Below are 14,553 nucleotides of genomic sequence, written 5' to 3'. Positions count from 1 at the left end.
GCCAGTTCAGTCTAAATCCAGCTATGCACCATTGCAACCACTCCCTTACCCTGGACCTCACCTCCCCTTGCTGCTTGGTGCGTGCCTGCGCACACACACGCATCACACACACACATATACACACACACATACACACAAAACACAGGGTTGGATCAATCCAATCACACATTTCTTTTATTTCTACCTCTGGGCTGCTGAGTGCAGTCAGGGGGAAATAGCACACAGCTGCAGGCTGGCGCATGATTGTGACCCATCTCACAGAAAACATCAGTTTTCCTAGCTGGTTCCATCCGTGTGCCTGCTCAGGGTTCCTGCATGCCCACAATGGCTTTCATTCCTTCCTGCTGCAGACCCCAAACTAGAAGCTCACCACCTCTGTTCTGAGAAGTGACAGTGCTTATGATTTTGCACAGAAAATGAAAGCTTGCATGAGCGAGCTCCATCAACTTCCTGCTCCCTTACCCACAAACCTGATTGTATCTGCCTCAGCTTTGTGGCCTTCTCACCCACCCACTGCACACGCATGTCCCCAACCTACTGTTTCTGTAGCGCCTCCTGTCTCTGTCACAGGCACTACTACCCGTCCAGCCCCCCAAGCCAGAAATGTGGGCGTCACCCGTGACATCAGCTGCTCTCTCCCACCTGCGCCCTTCTCTAGCCTAAGTCAGTAATTCCTGTTATCTCTGTTATTTTAAGCAGCTCTTGGACCCATCCCTTTCTCTCCATGCACACCCCCTTGGCTGTAATTAATCTCTGTGGTCATCTCTGCTTCTGGTCTCGTCCCCTTGCAATCTCTCTGATGTTGCTTACCACTGGGCCTTTTTATAGAATTCTCCTCTGTTCCCCTACTCACAATTCGCCTGTTTGCCCATTACCACACTAAGGGCAAATTACCCGGCATGTGCTGTCTGGCCTCACGTCTGCATGCTTGTCCTGGTTTATCACCCCCACCCCCTCACCTCTCACACACATACTTTACAAGCAGCCCCGTGATCACTGTACAACCGAGATCCCATTCAACTAAAGACTATTGTTCCGGGCTATGAGGCAAGCTCCCCAAATTAGAGAACAATGACCCTCTGAGTGTTCACCAGGCAGGCTTCAGAAATAGCTCAAGAAAAAATATATGAGGAGCTAATATAAAATAATACTGAATGTCCACTATAATTAAAAATAATATATATAGTCACAGGATGTAAAGTAAAGCATAGAGAATATACGTAGCTATTGTAATAGCTAGATATAGTGTCAGATGGGTGAATATAAATAAATAAAAATATAAATAAATACAAATTAAATTAAAAAAAACAAAATGGGAATGGTCAAAAGAAAAAAATCTAAGGAAAATTTGCCAACCCACCCAAGGAAGCCTCTCTGACTTTTCAGAGACACAGTTTGTGCTCAGAATGCCTCCTCCATGTCTGGACTGTCCCCTCCATTGTGTCATCTCCAGCCAAATGTCCCTGGAACTCTGGTCATATACACTGTTTGTAGGAAAATAAATAGAGATGAGATTTGTCTCCTCAAACTAGACTTTCACAAACAATAAACTGAGCTGGGCAATAGAGGAAGAAAAAAAAAAGGAGAGGAGATGCCAGGAAGCTTTAATCCGGGAGAGGGGATTTTACAACCAAGTTCATGACCTGACTGTTGGTGTCTTTCCTGTCTTGTGGAGACACCGAGTGCTATTTCCTGTCACTCACAGGAACAATGATGGCATGGATCTAAAATGAGAGCCTGCTAGATCTCAACTGGGTGTCCGGGTTAAGATTTCAGCGCAGCTGAAATTCTAATCAGAGAGATTTGGCCACAGAAACTCACAGCAGTCTCAATTATCCTTCTCATTATGATCACTCCTTTTTGCTACCAAAAGTCAGCCTTCCCAATGTGACATTTGTGTTCATTGCAAAATGAAATCACTGGGCCATTTAATTAACACTTGCTGTAAATATTCAGGGATCCCCAAGTGCCAAGGGGTGGGTGTGAGAGGGACGAGGCGAAGTGAGGGGCCGGGGGAGGAAGTCTGGCTGCTGTCGTCTGGCCGGACAGTGTTCAGTCCCCTGCATTCTGAGGCGTCCACAAGTTAAAGGCTTCAGGGCCTCTTGAGTATTTAATGTGTGTAAATACATGATGACATCGCACGCATTACTTCAGACCGTGTGATAAAATAGTCTTGGGTCGGGGTCACCGGGGCCAGGTTGGGTGTGACATTGCTCGTGGAGCCCAATGAACACTCTTGGCCAGGAATGTCGTGGCGTGGAATTAGCCCCTGGGCTTTCACAAAAGGTGAAAGCATTCACAGACTCTACAAAGGAAGTTTTTATGCAAGTTAGAGCAGAGAGAGAACGCCATGGCAGTGTCCAAAGATGATGGCTGCCTCGGGTAGGAAGGAGAGAAACACCGGCGGGGGTGAGGGGGGGCCGGGGGGATGTCGCCGAGCAGAGTCCAGAGTCTCAGAGTGGACAGCTACGCTAACTTCAGGTTAGCTTCTCCTTACACGTACAGGAAAGGGGGAGTAGGTCAGGCAGGTTTGAGGGCTGACATCCTTCCTGGGGTCTGGTCTGTTTGAAGATGATGTTATCTCCGGACTCCGGACTCCGGATTCGGGCTTGGCCACAGCAGCCTGGGACTTTAATGTGTCACCAGTAAAAACTGCAAGAAGTTGTAAATTGGATTCCAGTGTCCGGGTGCCTGAGGCTTAAGAAATTGCTCTTTCCCAAGTTAGGATGTTGTTAATTAACGAGGTATGGGTTTACTTGAGAAAGGGAACAAGCAGAGTTCTTCAGTTAATCTGTGAGGGGAGAAACAGACAGAAAACAGATGAACATCAGGATGGATCAAACTGCACACAAATTCGGTTTAATTACAGGTGGCTAGATAGCGAGTTATGCAGTGAGTTAAACCGCAGACTAGCTAAGTCTAACTGTGTTACTGATTGCCTGAATTTCACCCTTACAAGGAGCACTGTTCCCTTTGACTCAAAAAGAAGCCTGAAGATTCAGTTCGGCTCAATCTGCTGAAGGACCTGTCTTAAAGTGTAGGTTTTATTATGATTCGGGTATGATGAGGCCAACGGATCAGGAAATGGCTGTCATTGAAAAAGACAGTTCATTCACTACTCATAGTTCCCAAGAGAAGGGGACACACCAGGCCAGGCTGGGCTGCCCAGGGGTGCCCCAGGCTCTGTCAGGAGGTAGAGGGGACTGGGAACTGTGGGCAAGAGCCTATATTGTCGTTTCTGCAGGAAAGAATGCATGAGGATTGGCTGCTTTGAATAATTTCAGAGGACTCTGGGGCAAAGCGGCTGTCCTAAGTCTATGATTCCTGGCCCTGGGGTCCGTAGGGCAGGTGAATAGTGGCCAGGAGTGTAAGAGTCCCACAGAGGAGCCGGAAAGGATGTGTGGGCCCCCGGTTGGCTGGTCTGCATATGAAGGGCGGGCTCAGAGGAGTCCTTCAGTATCTCTAGGAATTGGCTAATGCTGGGAGTGCTGTCCCTCCAGGGTCAGCAAGGCCCAGATGTCAAAGCACCAGAAACCCATGGTTAATACAGAACCGGTCTTGCAATTGTCCATGAAAGCCCTTTGAATCTACAAGAAATCATTCATTTCCTTGGGTTTACCCAGAGACCCAGAATTTTCTTTGTGAACCAGGTCTTGGAGGCAGCCTCGCACGGGTAGTTAAAGAAATGCAACATCGCCCCCTGCTGCTTAAAAAGTGGACCTTTGACAAGGCTCTCAGGAAAAATAAAAAATGACAGCACTGGTTTAAAAAAAAAGAGGAAAATCTCGACTTTGCACTCAAATCAACAGCATTTCCCATTTCCACAGAACTTTCTTTTTCCTAGTACACTGGGCCCCGGTGTGTGAACTGAGATGTCTGAGGTCTGTTTTTCTCTAGGCGTTTTTGACTCGCCAGTTCCCTAGCCCAGATGGAAAGTTCAGAGTAAGTTAAATAGCCAAGGTTACAGAATAATACCATGACAGACCTAGAAACTCATAGGGTTTTCCAGGCTGTTTCTTGGTGATAAAGGTTAACAGGAAACTGCTTTCCAGTTTCTGTCAAGAGGACGTGATTTTTTTTCTTTTCTTCAGAATATGCTTGTTATTTCCTCTGCCTTCCTGTCTCTTGGACAGGCAGGCAACACAGAACTTGGTGGAAATAAATGCGGTTGCAAAAAAACAAATGTAAAATTTGCCGTCTCATTTCAGTTTTTCATTATTAGAAAGTTGAAAAGGGAATTAGTATGTTTCCTTAATATACTGTTGAGGAGAATATTGGGACTGGAGAGACAGAATGCCTTCACTCCTTAATACTCAAGACTTAAAACAAAATGCAATACAGACATTAAGGCATTGCTTCAAAAATTAAGTTGCTTCAGACCCAACAGACTTAGACTCCGAATATTATTACAGAGCTGAGGTCACTCAGTGTCAAACTCAAGAAGCTTCGGCTGTTGTTCTGGCTTTAGGAGTCCAGGTGATTGGCAGCTTTGAACAACTTTCCATGTTAACAGTGAGAGGAGGGGCCAAGGGGCAAGGGCTGGGCATGGAGTATAACACCCCTACGCTGGACTTTCATGACATCAGGGAAGTCATCTGTTTCTTCTCCCTCCTGAATTGCCTTCATTGCCCATTTCACTGTCCAGTCAGAACTCTGACCCAGCGCTGAGTGGAGAGGAGAGCAGTTGAAAATCAGTTTCATTCGCAGATACGTACTGAGCTGTATTAGTGCTAGAGATGCAAAAATGAATAAGATTTGGGCCCAGCCTTCCAAGAGGTAGCAGCCCAGTAAGAAGACATCCCCAGAAACAGAAAATGACAGGACCATGGGACAGCACAGCAAGCAGAGGGCGTCATGGGAGCTCTTCCCTGGGGACAGTCAGCAGAATCGGCTAAATCGTGGTGACGCTGAGCCAGGGCCAAAGGGAGCAGAAGTGAGTTGGGGTGTGGGGGATTGTGTGGGGGGTGAGAGGAAGTTTGAACAAAGGGATGAAGCAAGATTTACCTGCAATAGGACAGGCCTGCAAGTTGTCCAGGTGAAAGGCATTTTTCTGAACCACCTAGAGTGGCGTCTGAGGCTTTGTCAGCCTTTCTCCCTCCGCTCCCCTCCTCTCTTCTCCCTTGCTTTTCTTTCCCTTCCCTCAGTGCCCCTTCTTCCTTCCTGCCTTCCAATTTTGCTATTCTGACAGCCCCTCTCCAAAAACCCTTTACAATGGGTGTAGGTTTATAATTAAATCAAATGTAACTTCGTTTGCTTTGAAATGTAGAATTTGCTCCTGCATTTCAAGTCCCCACATTACTAACGACCTGAATAGTTGTACAACTTGAGTTTCTCCGAGACCACTGCAAGCCCTCTGCAGAGGCGTGTGCATGTCCTAAAATACTTGCTCCAAAAGCAGGAGGCAGGTGCTTTTTTTTTTAATCTGCAGGGGGAGGAGGGTGGTAAAGATCAGCCAGCCTTCTCATTCCCAGGCTTTGCAAGAATGAGGGTCATATTGTAATTTCCAAAAAGTCTGCAGACTGTCACACGTGATCATAATTGTATTAATGTCTGTTGATTGAAAATATCTGCTAATCTCTGACGTTACCCTGGATTCATTCCCAAATGTAAATGAATCTGTTATCTTATTAATTGCAACAGCCTCTGCACACACTTGAAAAATGATAGAAAACGTGATTTACTGAGTCTGTAGACAAGAGGTTGCTAACTGGACTTGGCCTTATATTAGGTTGGTGCAAAAGTAATGGCGGTTTAAAACGTTAAAAATAATTACAAAAACTGCATGTTTGCACCAACCTAATAAAATGTTGGTTTGTTGTTTTTGCTGTTGTTTTTTTTTAACCGGAATTACTTTCCAATATTTGAAGGCAGTGGACTTCTTAGGTGGAGAACCACGGACCAACTCGCACTGTCATCTTTTACAGTCTGAAAAAACAAGGCCAGAGAGATGACGTGACTTACCCTAAATCAGCTAGAGCTGGGACCAGATCCCTGGTCTCTCAACTTGCTCCCCAGGAGTCTTTCCACCCCCTTGTAATGCTGTTCTAGAAGACCACAGCACTTGTTTCTTCTCATTTCACCTTCGGGCCCTCTCAGTACACCCAGTTTCCACGAGGCAGAGTTGTCACACCCACTCGGAGCCTTCGCCCCCTCCAAGGCTCCGCATTTCCATCATCTCCTCTTTCCCTCTCTCATCACAATTCCTCTTCCCTTAGTGCGGCTGATCCTTAGACGAGTACAAGTACCTTATCTAATTAAGGAATTCAATAAACTCCCAAGTCAGTGTGCAAAGGCACATTTAATGTAAACAAATAATATCAGCATGTTTCAGCTTGAAAGCAAAAAATCTATGCACTCCATCGGGATAAAAATCCAATTCTCATTTGGCTTACTATCCATTAATATCACAGTGTTAAGAACACTTGCTCCAGCCCTTGGGAAGAACAGAAATCCAACCACACCTCACCACCTTCAAGATGATAGTTCGTAACCATTTCAAAGAGAAATAGGGCCCCGTATTGGATGAAGCAGAAGAAATTATCTTTTAAAAATCCAACTCAGCAATGATAAGGACAAAACAGTAATGTGTTGAAAACAAATCGTATGAAAAACTGGAAAGCAGATGCGAAAAAAGAAAGTAGATGGTCACGCTGAAGACCACTCTAAGAAGTTGATGGCAGGCCCAGGTCTTTCTACGGTAAGGGCTGTCAGGCATGATGGTCCAAACCTACCATAAATGGACTTGAAAAACACTGTTTTTCTCTCCAAAGTGAATTATATATATGAACACAACTGATGATGGCTTTTTTGTTTAAGATTGGGAGTGCTAGTCGTCCTGTCACATCCTGTGGCTCAGAGATCAAGTTGATGATGTGCTTGGTCAGTTGATGCTTCTGTGGTTCATTTGCAGCTTTTGTCTTCCAGGTTCTACATAGAAAGCATCTCATACCTAAAGGATAATGCCACCATCGAGCTCTTCTTTCTGAACGCGAAGTCCTGTATCTACAAGGTAAGAACTTTCTCTTCCTGTTCGGAGTTTCCCGTTGAAATCTGAAAGCATCATTTGAAGTTGGAAATCCCAAGTCATGGTCCCTAATGCGATTTTATCGATTAATAGAAGAAATTTATAAATTAATTACTATAAATAAATGAGAACTCCATGAAACTAGCGCTACCGGTATAATCACGTGACTCCTTCTGATCCCAGCACTGTACTTTTGGCTCCTTGACATTTTCCTTAACCTGACCTTAGGAGTCGCCTTAACCTGGCAACTGAGACAAAGAGGAAAGCTAGACAATTATGACAAATGCAGTAGTCAACGTTGTTCTCGCTAGTGTGGATGAACTTGGATCCAAATGCAGGTATATCTGACGACTTTCAGACAGTCTAGCAGTATCTCTCAAAGGGACGCTCTTGGCCTTTTGGGTGGGAAACATTTTTTTAATTGTGCTAAAACACACATAAAATGTACTATTATAATCGCTGATAAGTGTCCAGTTTGGTGGTACATTAAGTATATTCACATTCACGTCGTCACCCCCCATCTGCAGAATGTTTTCCATCTTACAGAACTGAAACTTTACACCCAATAAACACTAACTCATCCTTCCTCCCCTCACAGCCCCTGGCAACCACCGTTCTTCTTTCTGTCTCTATGAATTTGTCTACTGTAGGTAGCTCCTATAAGTGGAATCATACAGTAGTTGTCCTCTTGTGACTGGCTTGTTTCACTCAGCATAATGTCCTCAGGGTTCCTCCATGTTGTAGCCTGTGTCAGAATCTCCTTCTGTTTTAAGGCTGAATAATATTCAATTATATGGACATACCACAGTCTGTTTATCCCTTCATCCACCAGTGGATGATTGGGTTGCTTCCATCTTTTGGCTCTTGTGAATAACAATTGCTCTGCACGTGGGTTTAAGAGTATCTGAACACATTCCTGCTTTCACTTGTCTTGGGTGTATACCAGAAGTGGGATTGCTGCATTGTATAGTAGTTCTATTTTTCCTTTTTTGGGAACCTGCCATACTGCTTTCCATAGCGACTACACCAATTTTATATTCCCACTAATAGAGGTTCCAATTTCTCTACATCCTTGCCAATACTTGTTATTTTCTGGTTTTTTGGATAATTGCCTTCCTGATGAGGTGGTATTTCATTGTGGCTTTGATTTGCATTTCCCTTCTGATTAGTGATGTTGAGCATCTTTTCAAATGCTTATTAGCCATTTGTATGTCTTCTATACAGAAATGTCTATTCAAGGGACATTTCTTAATTGAGTGGGACAGTCTCTTACACTGCATCCAATTCCCCCATATGCTTGTAGAGTTCCCTGTCGTTGAATAACCCAAATGCCCACACACATGTCCAGCACACACCTCCTCCCTGGGGAGAGGGGCTTGCAGAGCACACACCCCGGGTTGAGGACCACTACTAGGAGAACACATTTCAAGTACACACCCGCTCTGCCAGCCCCCAATACACCCCACGACTGCAGCCTTCAGCACCCTACCTTGGGCTGGCACATAGAGAAGGACAGCTGACTCGGCCTCGGTCACAGCATGGCAGACTTTGCCCCAAGGGCTTTCTGTAAGTTGTGTGGCTGAATCTTCACGACACCTCTGCGAGGAATGCTACATTTTGTCCCTGTCTTCCCTGAGAGGAGGAAGGTACCGGGAAGTTAGGAGATGCACCCGAGGACACATGTCTCGTGAATGGTCTTGTCCGTCAGGGCTGATGCTGGCCGCATGACTGCAGATCACAGAGCTCAGTCACCCCGCGTGCACCCTGGTGGGCAGACTCCACTTAGAGTGGAGGATGCCCCCGCAGCCAGGGAACTGGAAAGCCACGTACACACGTAAAGCGGGCGGGGACTGTAAAGCGGGAGGAGTTCGGGAGATCCCACTGCCTCTATTTTCATGGTTAAATAAACCCAGTTTTGGGGGATTGCAACAATCTACTAATCATTAACACACACACGCACGGACACACACATGTTGAAATGGCGTATCAGCCATCACTCTTCCTTCTGGAAGTACTTCATACTCATTGCACAGAATAGTTCCACCAATTGCAAATATTCAAAATAATGAGGGCCTGGTAGCAATCAAATTCAGTTCTGTGAAAGGACCTCACTTGGTGACAGTTGCTGAGCCAGGACTTAAACTGGGCTCAAACCCAGAACACTCAGACTAAAGTATTTTGGGGTTTTGCTGAATGGAGGGAAATGTCACTAAATGTAGCTCCAGGAACTTGCAAATTCCTTCCTCTCTCTAAGCCCTTGTTTTCTCATTATAAAGTGGAAATAATACCACCAACCTCACAGATTGTAAGAGGAACTGCTGGTTTTTGTTTAATGAACGCGAAAGCCCTTTGAAAACGTTCAGGAGTAAAACGTGCGCACTGGCCACCAGGTGGCAGACGTGGGCAGTAAATGTCTGGAAAGTCACGGAACTGATGAAATCACACTAAACCTGGGCAAGTAAAAGTTGCCCCCAATCGTGCTTGTAAAGACAGTTGGGCAAAGGGACAGAAACAGTTTCTCTCTCGGGGTTGCTCAGTTAGTCTAGTCACAAATGCTGAAGGCTACGGTGCTTCTGAGGACTCTAGGATTTATGGGAAATAATACAATAGAAGGAATCCTCAAAACTAAATAGTCCACGTTACCCGATTGCAGGTGGTGATGCAAATAACCCAGGGGTTGCTGTTCTAAAGTTTACATAGGAGGCTAGATTGTATCACAAGACCGCCTGTCTCCATCCTGTCATCAAAAATAATATTTTCATTGGCATAAATTGACACGTAGAGTTTATAGACATTTTTCACATGTATTATCTTATTTGAGCCTCATGAGTGAGGTTGAGCAGGACACATTAGCTTTCCAGAGGCAAGAAACTGATGTCAGAGAGGTTAAGGGACTTACTCAAAGACAATGAACCCAGAAGTAGTTGAACCAGGCGTGTGACCTATTTTGCACAGTTGTAAATATGTAAAGATATTGGGAGTTCCAGTAGCAGAGTGATTGTGATTTGGAGTTTAGATTTGGTGTCCCACAGACTTGGGTTTCCTTCCCAACTCCGCCTCTTAGCAAGTGCAGTAAATGTGAACACCTTCTGTGTTATCTCCAAGCTTAATTTTCCTTTGTGCTTTGCAAGGATATTAAAAGACCCTACCCACGACCTTCTTCAGAAGATTAAGCGAGATAAAGCATGAATTCCATTAGCACCGTGCCAGGCACACTCTTAGCTCCTGTGGGGTTCAGACCCAAGGTGTTTATCTTGGCTGTGATCTTCTTTGTGCCATCCATGCTGCCCTCGGGCCAGGGGTGGTGCCAGACATATAATCTGCAGATGATGCTGAGGTTCCCCCAGCACAGGTTCACCATCAGCTCCCTCCCTGTTTCTTGGGGAAAGATCCCTGCAATCGCCAAGTTGTTCAGATAAAATAAGCAGTTTATTCCTGCTCCTTCCAAGTCCCTGTGTCATTCACTTTTGAAAGCATTACTATTTCTTTTTATCAAAGTAATCTATGCCACAGCTGGGGAACATAGGTGGCAGCAAGAAAAGAAAAAGGCCAAATGTAAGATGGATTGACTCCATAAAAGCAGCCTCAGGCAGGAGTCTGCAGGAGCAGGGCAGGGCTGTTGAGGACAGGACATTGGGGCATCACCCACTCATAGGGTCGCCAGGAGTCAGAGCCGGCTCAACACCTTGTAACACACAATCTTTAAAAGCCAAATGGTTCTAAGAGACTGATTATGAAAATGAACCCCCCTCCACCCCCGCCAAGTCCCGCCACTTTCAACAATTATAGCTGTTTCTTCTGGTATTTGCCTATTTCCAAATAATTGGCATATTCCTTGATTGATCCATTTTCGATTAGTTGACTTCTTGTTAAGATAGGTGAGGGTTAAGGTCTCCTATACAACCATCCACAGTTTCCCTTTCCCCATTTTCACAGTGTGGGGTGAATGCCACAGCATTCCATTATTATGACTAATCCAAGTAGCATCTTAATGGTGTTGATTCTTTTTTTAGATAACCAGCTATTTACCTAAAGGTAATAATTGTCTTGCTGTTACCTGTTTAGTTTCTATGTACCCATCCTTTTTTCCCAAAACACCTACAGATTCCAAAATTCATTAGCAAAGTTAATTTCCAAATACATCAGGTAATAATTCATCAGTTCCCCTCTGGTTTGGTTTTGCTGCTCTGCCTTTATTGTTTTTCCTGGGACCTCCCTTTTCGAACCATCTGTCCTTTTGCTTCAGTCTCGAAAGGGTCTCATTTGCAGCCCTCACCACAGGACACCCGTTCCCTCTCTCTTGTCATTTCTGCACCCCAACTCTGCAGTGGGTCCTCTGTTTCCTGGATCCCGAGTCTTCCTGTGTTTTGTTTTACACCATTGTTTCACTGAAGAACAGCCTGCAGTAAATCCAGAGAAAGCACCTATGTGAAGTAAAATGTTTGGGTCCTTGACTATCTAAAAATGTCTTATTCTACCTTCATATTTGATTAATAGTGTGACTGGATATGGAAATATGGAAGGAAGATTTCTCTCAGGATATCAACGGTGTTGCTTAAGAGTCTTTGACAGTTGCTCTGCGGAAGCCCACTGTGCTGTACGTTGCATGTGGACCCCACCACCACCACCACAGATGGGGTCCCTTAGGCTCTCCTCTTTATTCTCTTCATCTGAAATTTCAGGAAGGTGTGTCCTGAAGTGCGTCTTTGTAAATCCATTATGTTGTGTATTCAACAGGCAGTTTGAGTCTGGAGATTCGTATTCTTCAGTGCTTGTAGGTTATTTTGTATTATCTCCTCTGTTTGTATATATCTCCTCTCTTATCTCTGTGCTCTTCTTCTGGAACTCTTGTTAATCAGACGCTAGGCATGGCCTCCTGGCCTCCTGTTTTGATACCTCAGCTCTCCTAGTTTCCATCTGTCTTTTTATTCTACTTTCTAGATTTCGTCAACAGTATCTTTAATCTCCTTCGTTGACTTTTTAACCTTTGCTGTCCTGTTTGCAACTTCCCAGACCCCTTACATATTATCTGGTTTTCTTTTTTTATATATATATGTGATGTGATTATTGTCTTTGTAATGAATATCCTCTTATTGCCCTGATAATATTAACGATCATGCACGTTCTGTTTCTTTCCAATTCTTTTTTTTTTTTCTGTTTATTTATTGTGGTCTCTGTCTTTTGTGTAGGAGGATTTCCTCAGTTGTGTGTTGATCCTGGTCTCTCCGTCCATATTTAAGAATGAGGCACTGAGAAGCTGACTGGGGGGATGGTCCCCTGCTGGGTGACCTGTGGAGTGATCCCCTGGCAAGCTGGTTAACCCCACCTGTCGGTGTTTGGTTGTCTTTCCTCTGTGGCTCTTCATTCTCTGCAGAAGAGAATCTTCCCACTTCTGCCTGCGGCAGGCCATGGCCTCCATTCTGGGTATAGTCTCCCTTTCAATCCCTGCACTTTCAGTCTACCTCATCCCAGCTTCCTGTTTATCTCCTCCAGGGGCCAAATCTCGGATCTCTTCAACAGCAGAAAAATGAGGAAAGAGTTTTCGTTTTATTGTTTTTCCCAAACTATGAATACTACTTTCCTACCTTCCCCTCTTTCTTCACCAGGAGACAGAAAGCATGGCTGCAGTAGATGGATGTCTCTCCTACTTCCCGTGCTTTACAATCCCCCCATTTTCTACAAAAAGAACAGGAAAATAGCAGTCACAGTGTATCCAAGTTGTAGAAAATTAGACTGTGGTCACGAGAGGGCAGGGCTGTAATTGTCTAGTTTAAGTAGAGCAGGAAGGAGTATAGAATGGGGTCACTGACACCTCACATGGCCACATGCTCTGACAGCACTTCTGATGTGTTTTAACTCATTAAGGTGACAGGTGGGTGATGGCAAGGAAATTTATGACCAGGGGATAGCTAGAACTCATTTAGAAATCTGCCTGGTTCCAGGGAAAAGTCCCATAGGAACTCTACCTGGGGATGTTGTGTGCTCCCTGGGAAGTGACACGACAAAGCAAGACTCTGCTGCCAAGATTTCCATCTGGTTCTCTCCCTCTTTGGATGTGGCCTCCTACATCGACTGAAGAGGCCCACTGGTCAGCCTCCCAGGAGGCAGTGGACTTGTCACGCTATGTGGGAGCAGTTGGATGGATGTGGATTCTCCTCAGCTCTGTCCCCACCTTCAGGCTGCAGGATCCAATACTGCCTGCTCCGAGTTCTCCACTGACAAAATCAAACGGCTGTCACAAATTAGTTGCCACGATAATTTACAGTAGCCATGCAAACAACAAGTACTAGGCCATAAAATGTTAGTGTCTGTTTCATTTTTGTGCCCATGACCTCTAAAAGATCCCTTGGGCTCATGATATGGGCAGTGTGCAGAAGACAGCAGGAGTGATCCCTGTGCCACAGAATGAGAGAGTGGGGGTTAGAAGGATTCCCATAGATTATAGACCTTGAAACTGTAAGGCAAATAATGAAATCTGAGATCCAGCCCCCAATATTCTTCACACAGAGAGAAGAAAATGGGCTCCCACACTGAAAAGTCTTTTATCTCTATTCAATTCCTCATGGAAGTAATTTGATACCTATATGATTGCAGCTGGGCGAAGTGAGGGACTAATCAGAATGGCTAACTGTGCAATCATAAATCTCATGTTTGAACTGTATAACCCTGTCCAGACCTCAAAGGGTTAACCATCTCCTCTTTATTTGTCAAACTTAAATCGTGCTCGATCTCAACACTTATGTTGTCCAACAATGATAACCAAAGAAACAGGACCCATGGTCACCATCTGAAAAGGGCCTCTTTGGTTGGAGGAAAAGTGTGCACGAGCATTTTTCTGAGTGAATTTTTATGATCACCTTCCATGACCTATCACTGAACTAGGCACATAGTCAATGCTCAATAAATTGTTTTTCACTGATTACTTTCCAATCCCAGAGATCAAGAATTCATGTATTTCCTGTGAAATTACCAAGTTTGGTGCCTACATATATTCACTGAGTGCAGGTCATGTCAGAAAAGGCTTAGTTTTATGTGTGCTGGGGGATCTTGTCCAGCCTTCTTTTCTGAGATGTCCACATTGGTCTGAGAGCTTCACATATTCTTGGAGCTTAAATAATCAGTCTTGGGCCACATTTGCCACTTAGGTCTAAATGTCATCACTCTTATTAAAATTAAAATAAGTGGTCTTTATCCAAAATCTTCAAAGAGCTTTGTTAATGAGCAGATGGTATTATCTCCTCTGAAGATGAGAGAAACAAAGCCCAGAATCAAGTTCCACAGGACTAAGGAGCCAATCTAAATATTAGTCTCAGACATGCAGAATCCTCGTCCATATCTCTTAGTTTGATTACTACAGGTATAGTGTATATACTCTTATGACAGAGAGCGGAAGGAAAGAAGGACAGACAGGGACTTTCATTTTCAACTCTAGAAACTCGTGAACTCATCGTGTTGTCACAAATTAGTTGCCACGATAATTTACAGTAGCCATGCAAACAACAAGTACTAGGCCATAAAATGTTAGTGTC

At 44.6% G+C, this 14,553-nt stretch overlaps 1 protein-coding gene and 1 long non-coding RNA gene across 12 annotated transcripts in view; one reads left to right on the top strand and one right to left on the bottom strand.

Moving 5' to 3' along the window:
• The window catches only part of FRMD4A (FERM domain containing 4A), a 565,649-nt gene that overhangs the window by 434,443 nt on the left and 116,653 nt on the right, over window positions 1-14,553 (top strand). For all 11 annotated transcript variants that reach the window (XM_019738286.2, XM_019738288.2, XM_074324782.1 and 8 more), the window contains one exon: window positions 6,925-7,009. In XM_019738286.2, coding sequence (XP_019593845.1) covers window positions 6,925-7,009 — 85 coding nt within the window. The remainder of the gene's footprint in view (window positions 1-6,924; window positions 7,010-14,553) is intronic.
• On the bottom strand, window positions 2,092-8,891 carry LOC109450702 (uncharacterized). Its single transcript, XR_002137878.2, has 3 exons — window positions 8,514-8,891; window positions 5,797-5,925; window positions 2,092-2,791 (listed from the first exon to the last, which is right to left on the bottom strand). It is a non-coding gene; the product is annotated as an uncharacterized LOC109450702 (long non-coding RNA).

Source organism: Rhinolophus sinicus, linkage group LG02 (genome assembly GCF_036562045.2).
Source record: "Rhinolophus sinicus isolate RSC01 linkage group LG02, ASM3656204v1, whole genome shotgun sequence".
Classification (NCBI taxonomy): domain Eukaryota; kingdom Metazoa; phylum Chordata; class Mammalia; order Chiroptera; family Rhinolophidae; genus Rhinolophus; species Rhinolophus sinicus.
The sequence above is the reverse complement of the archived record's forward strand: the minus strand, read 5'-3'. Positions and strand labels throughout refer to the sequence as shown.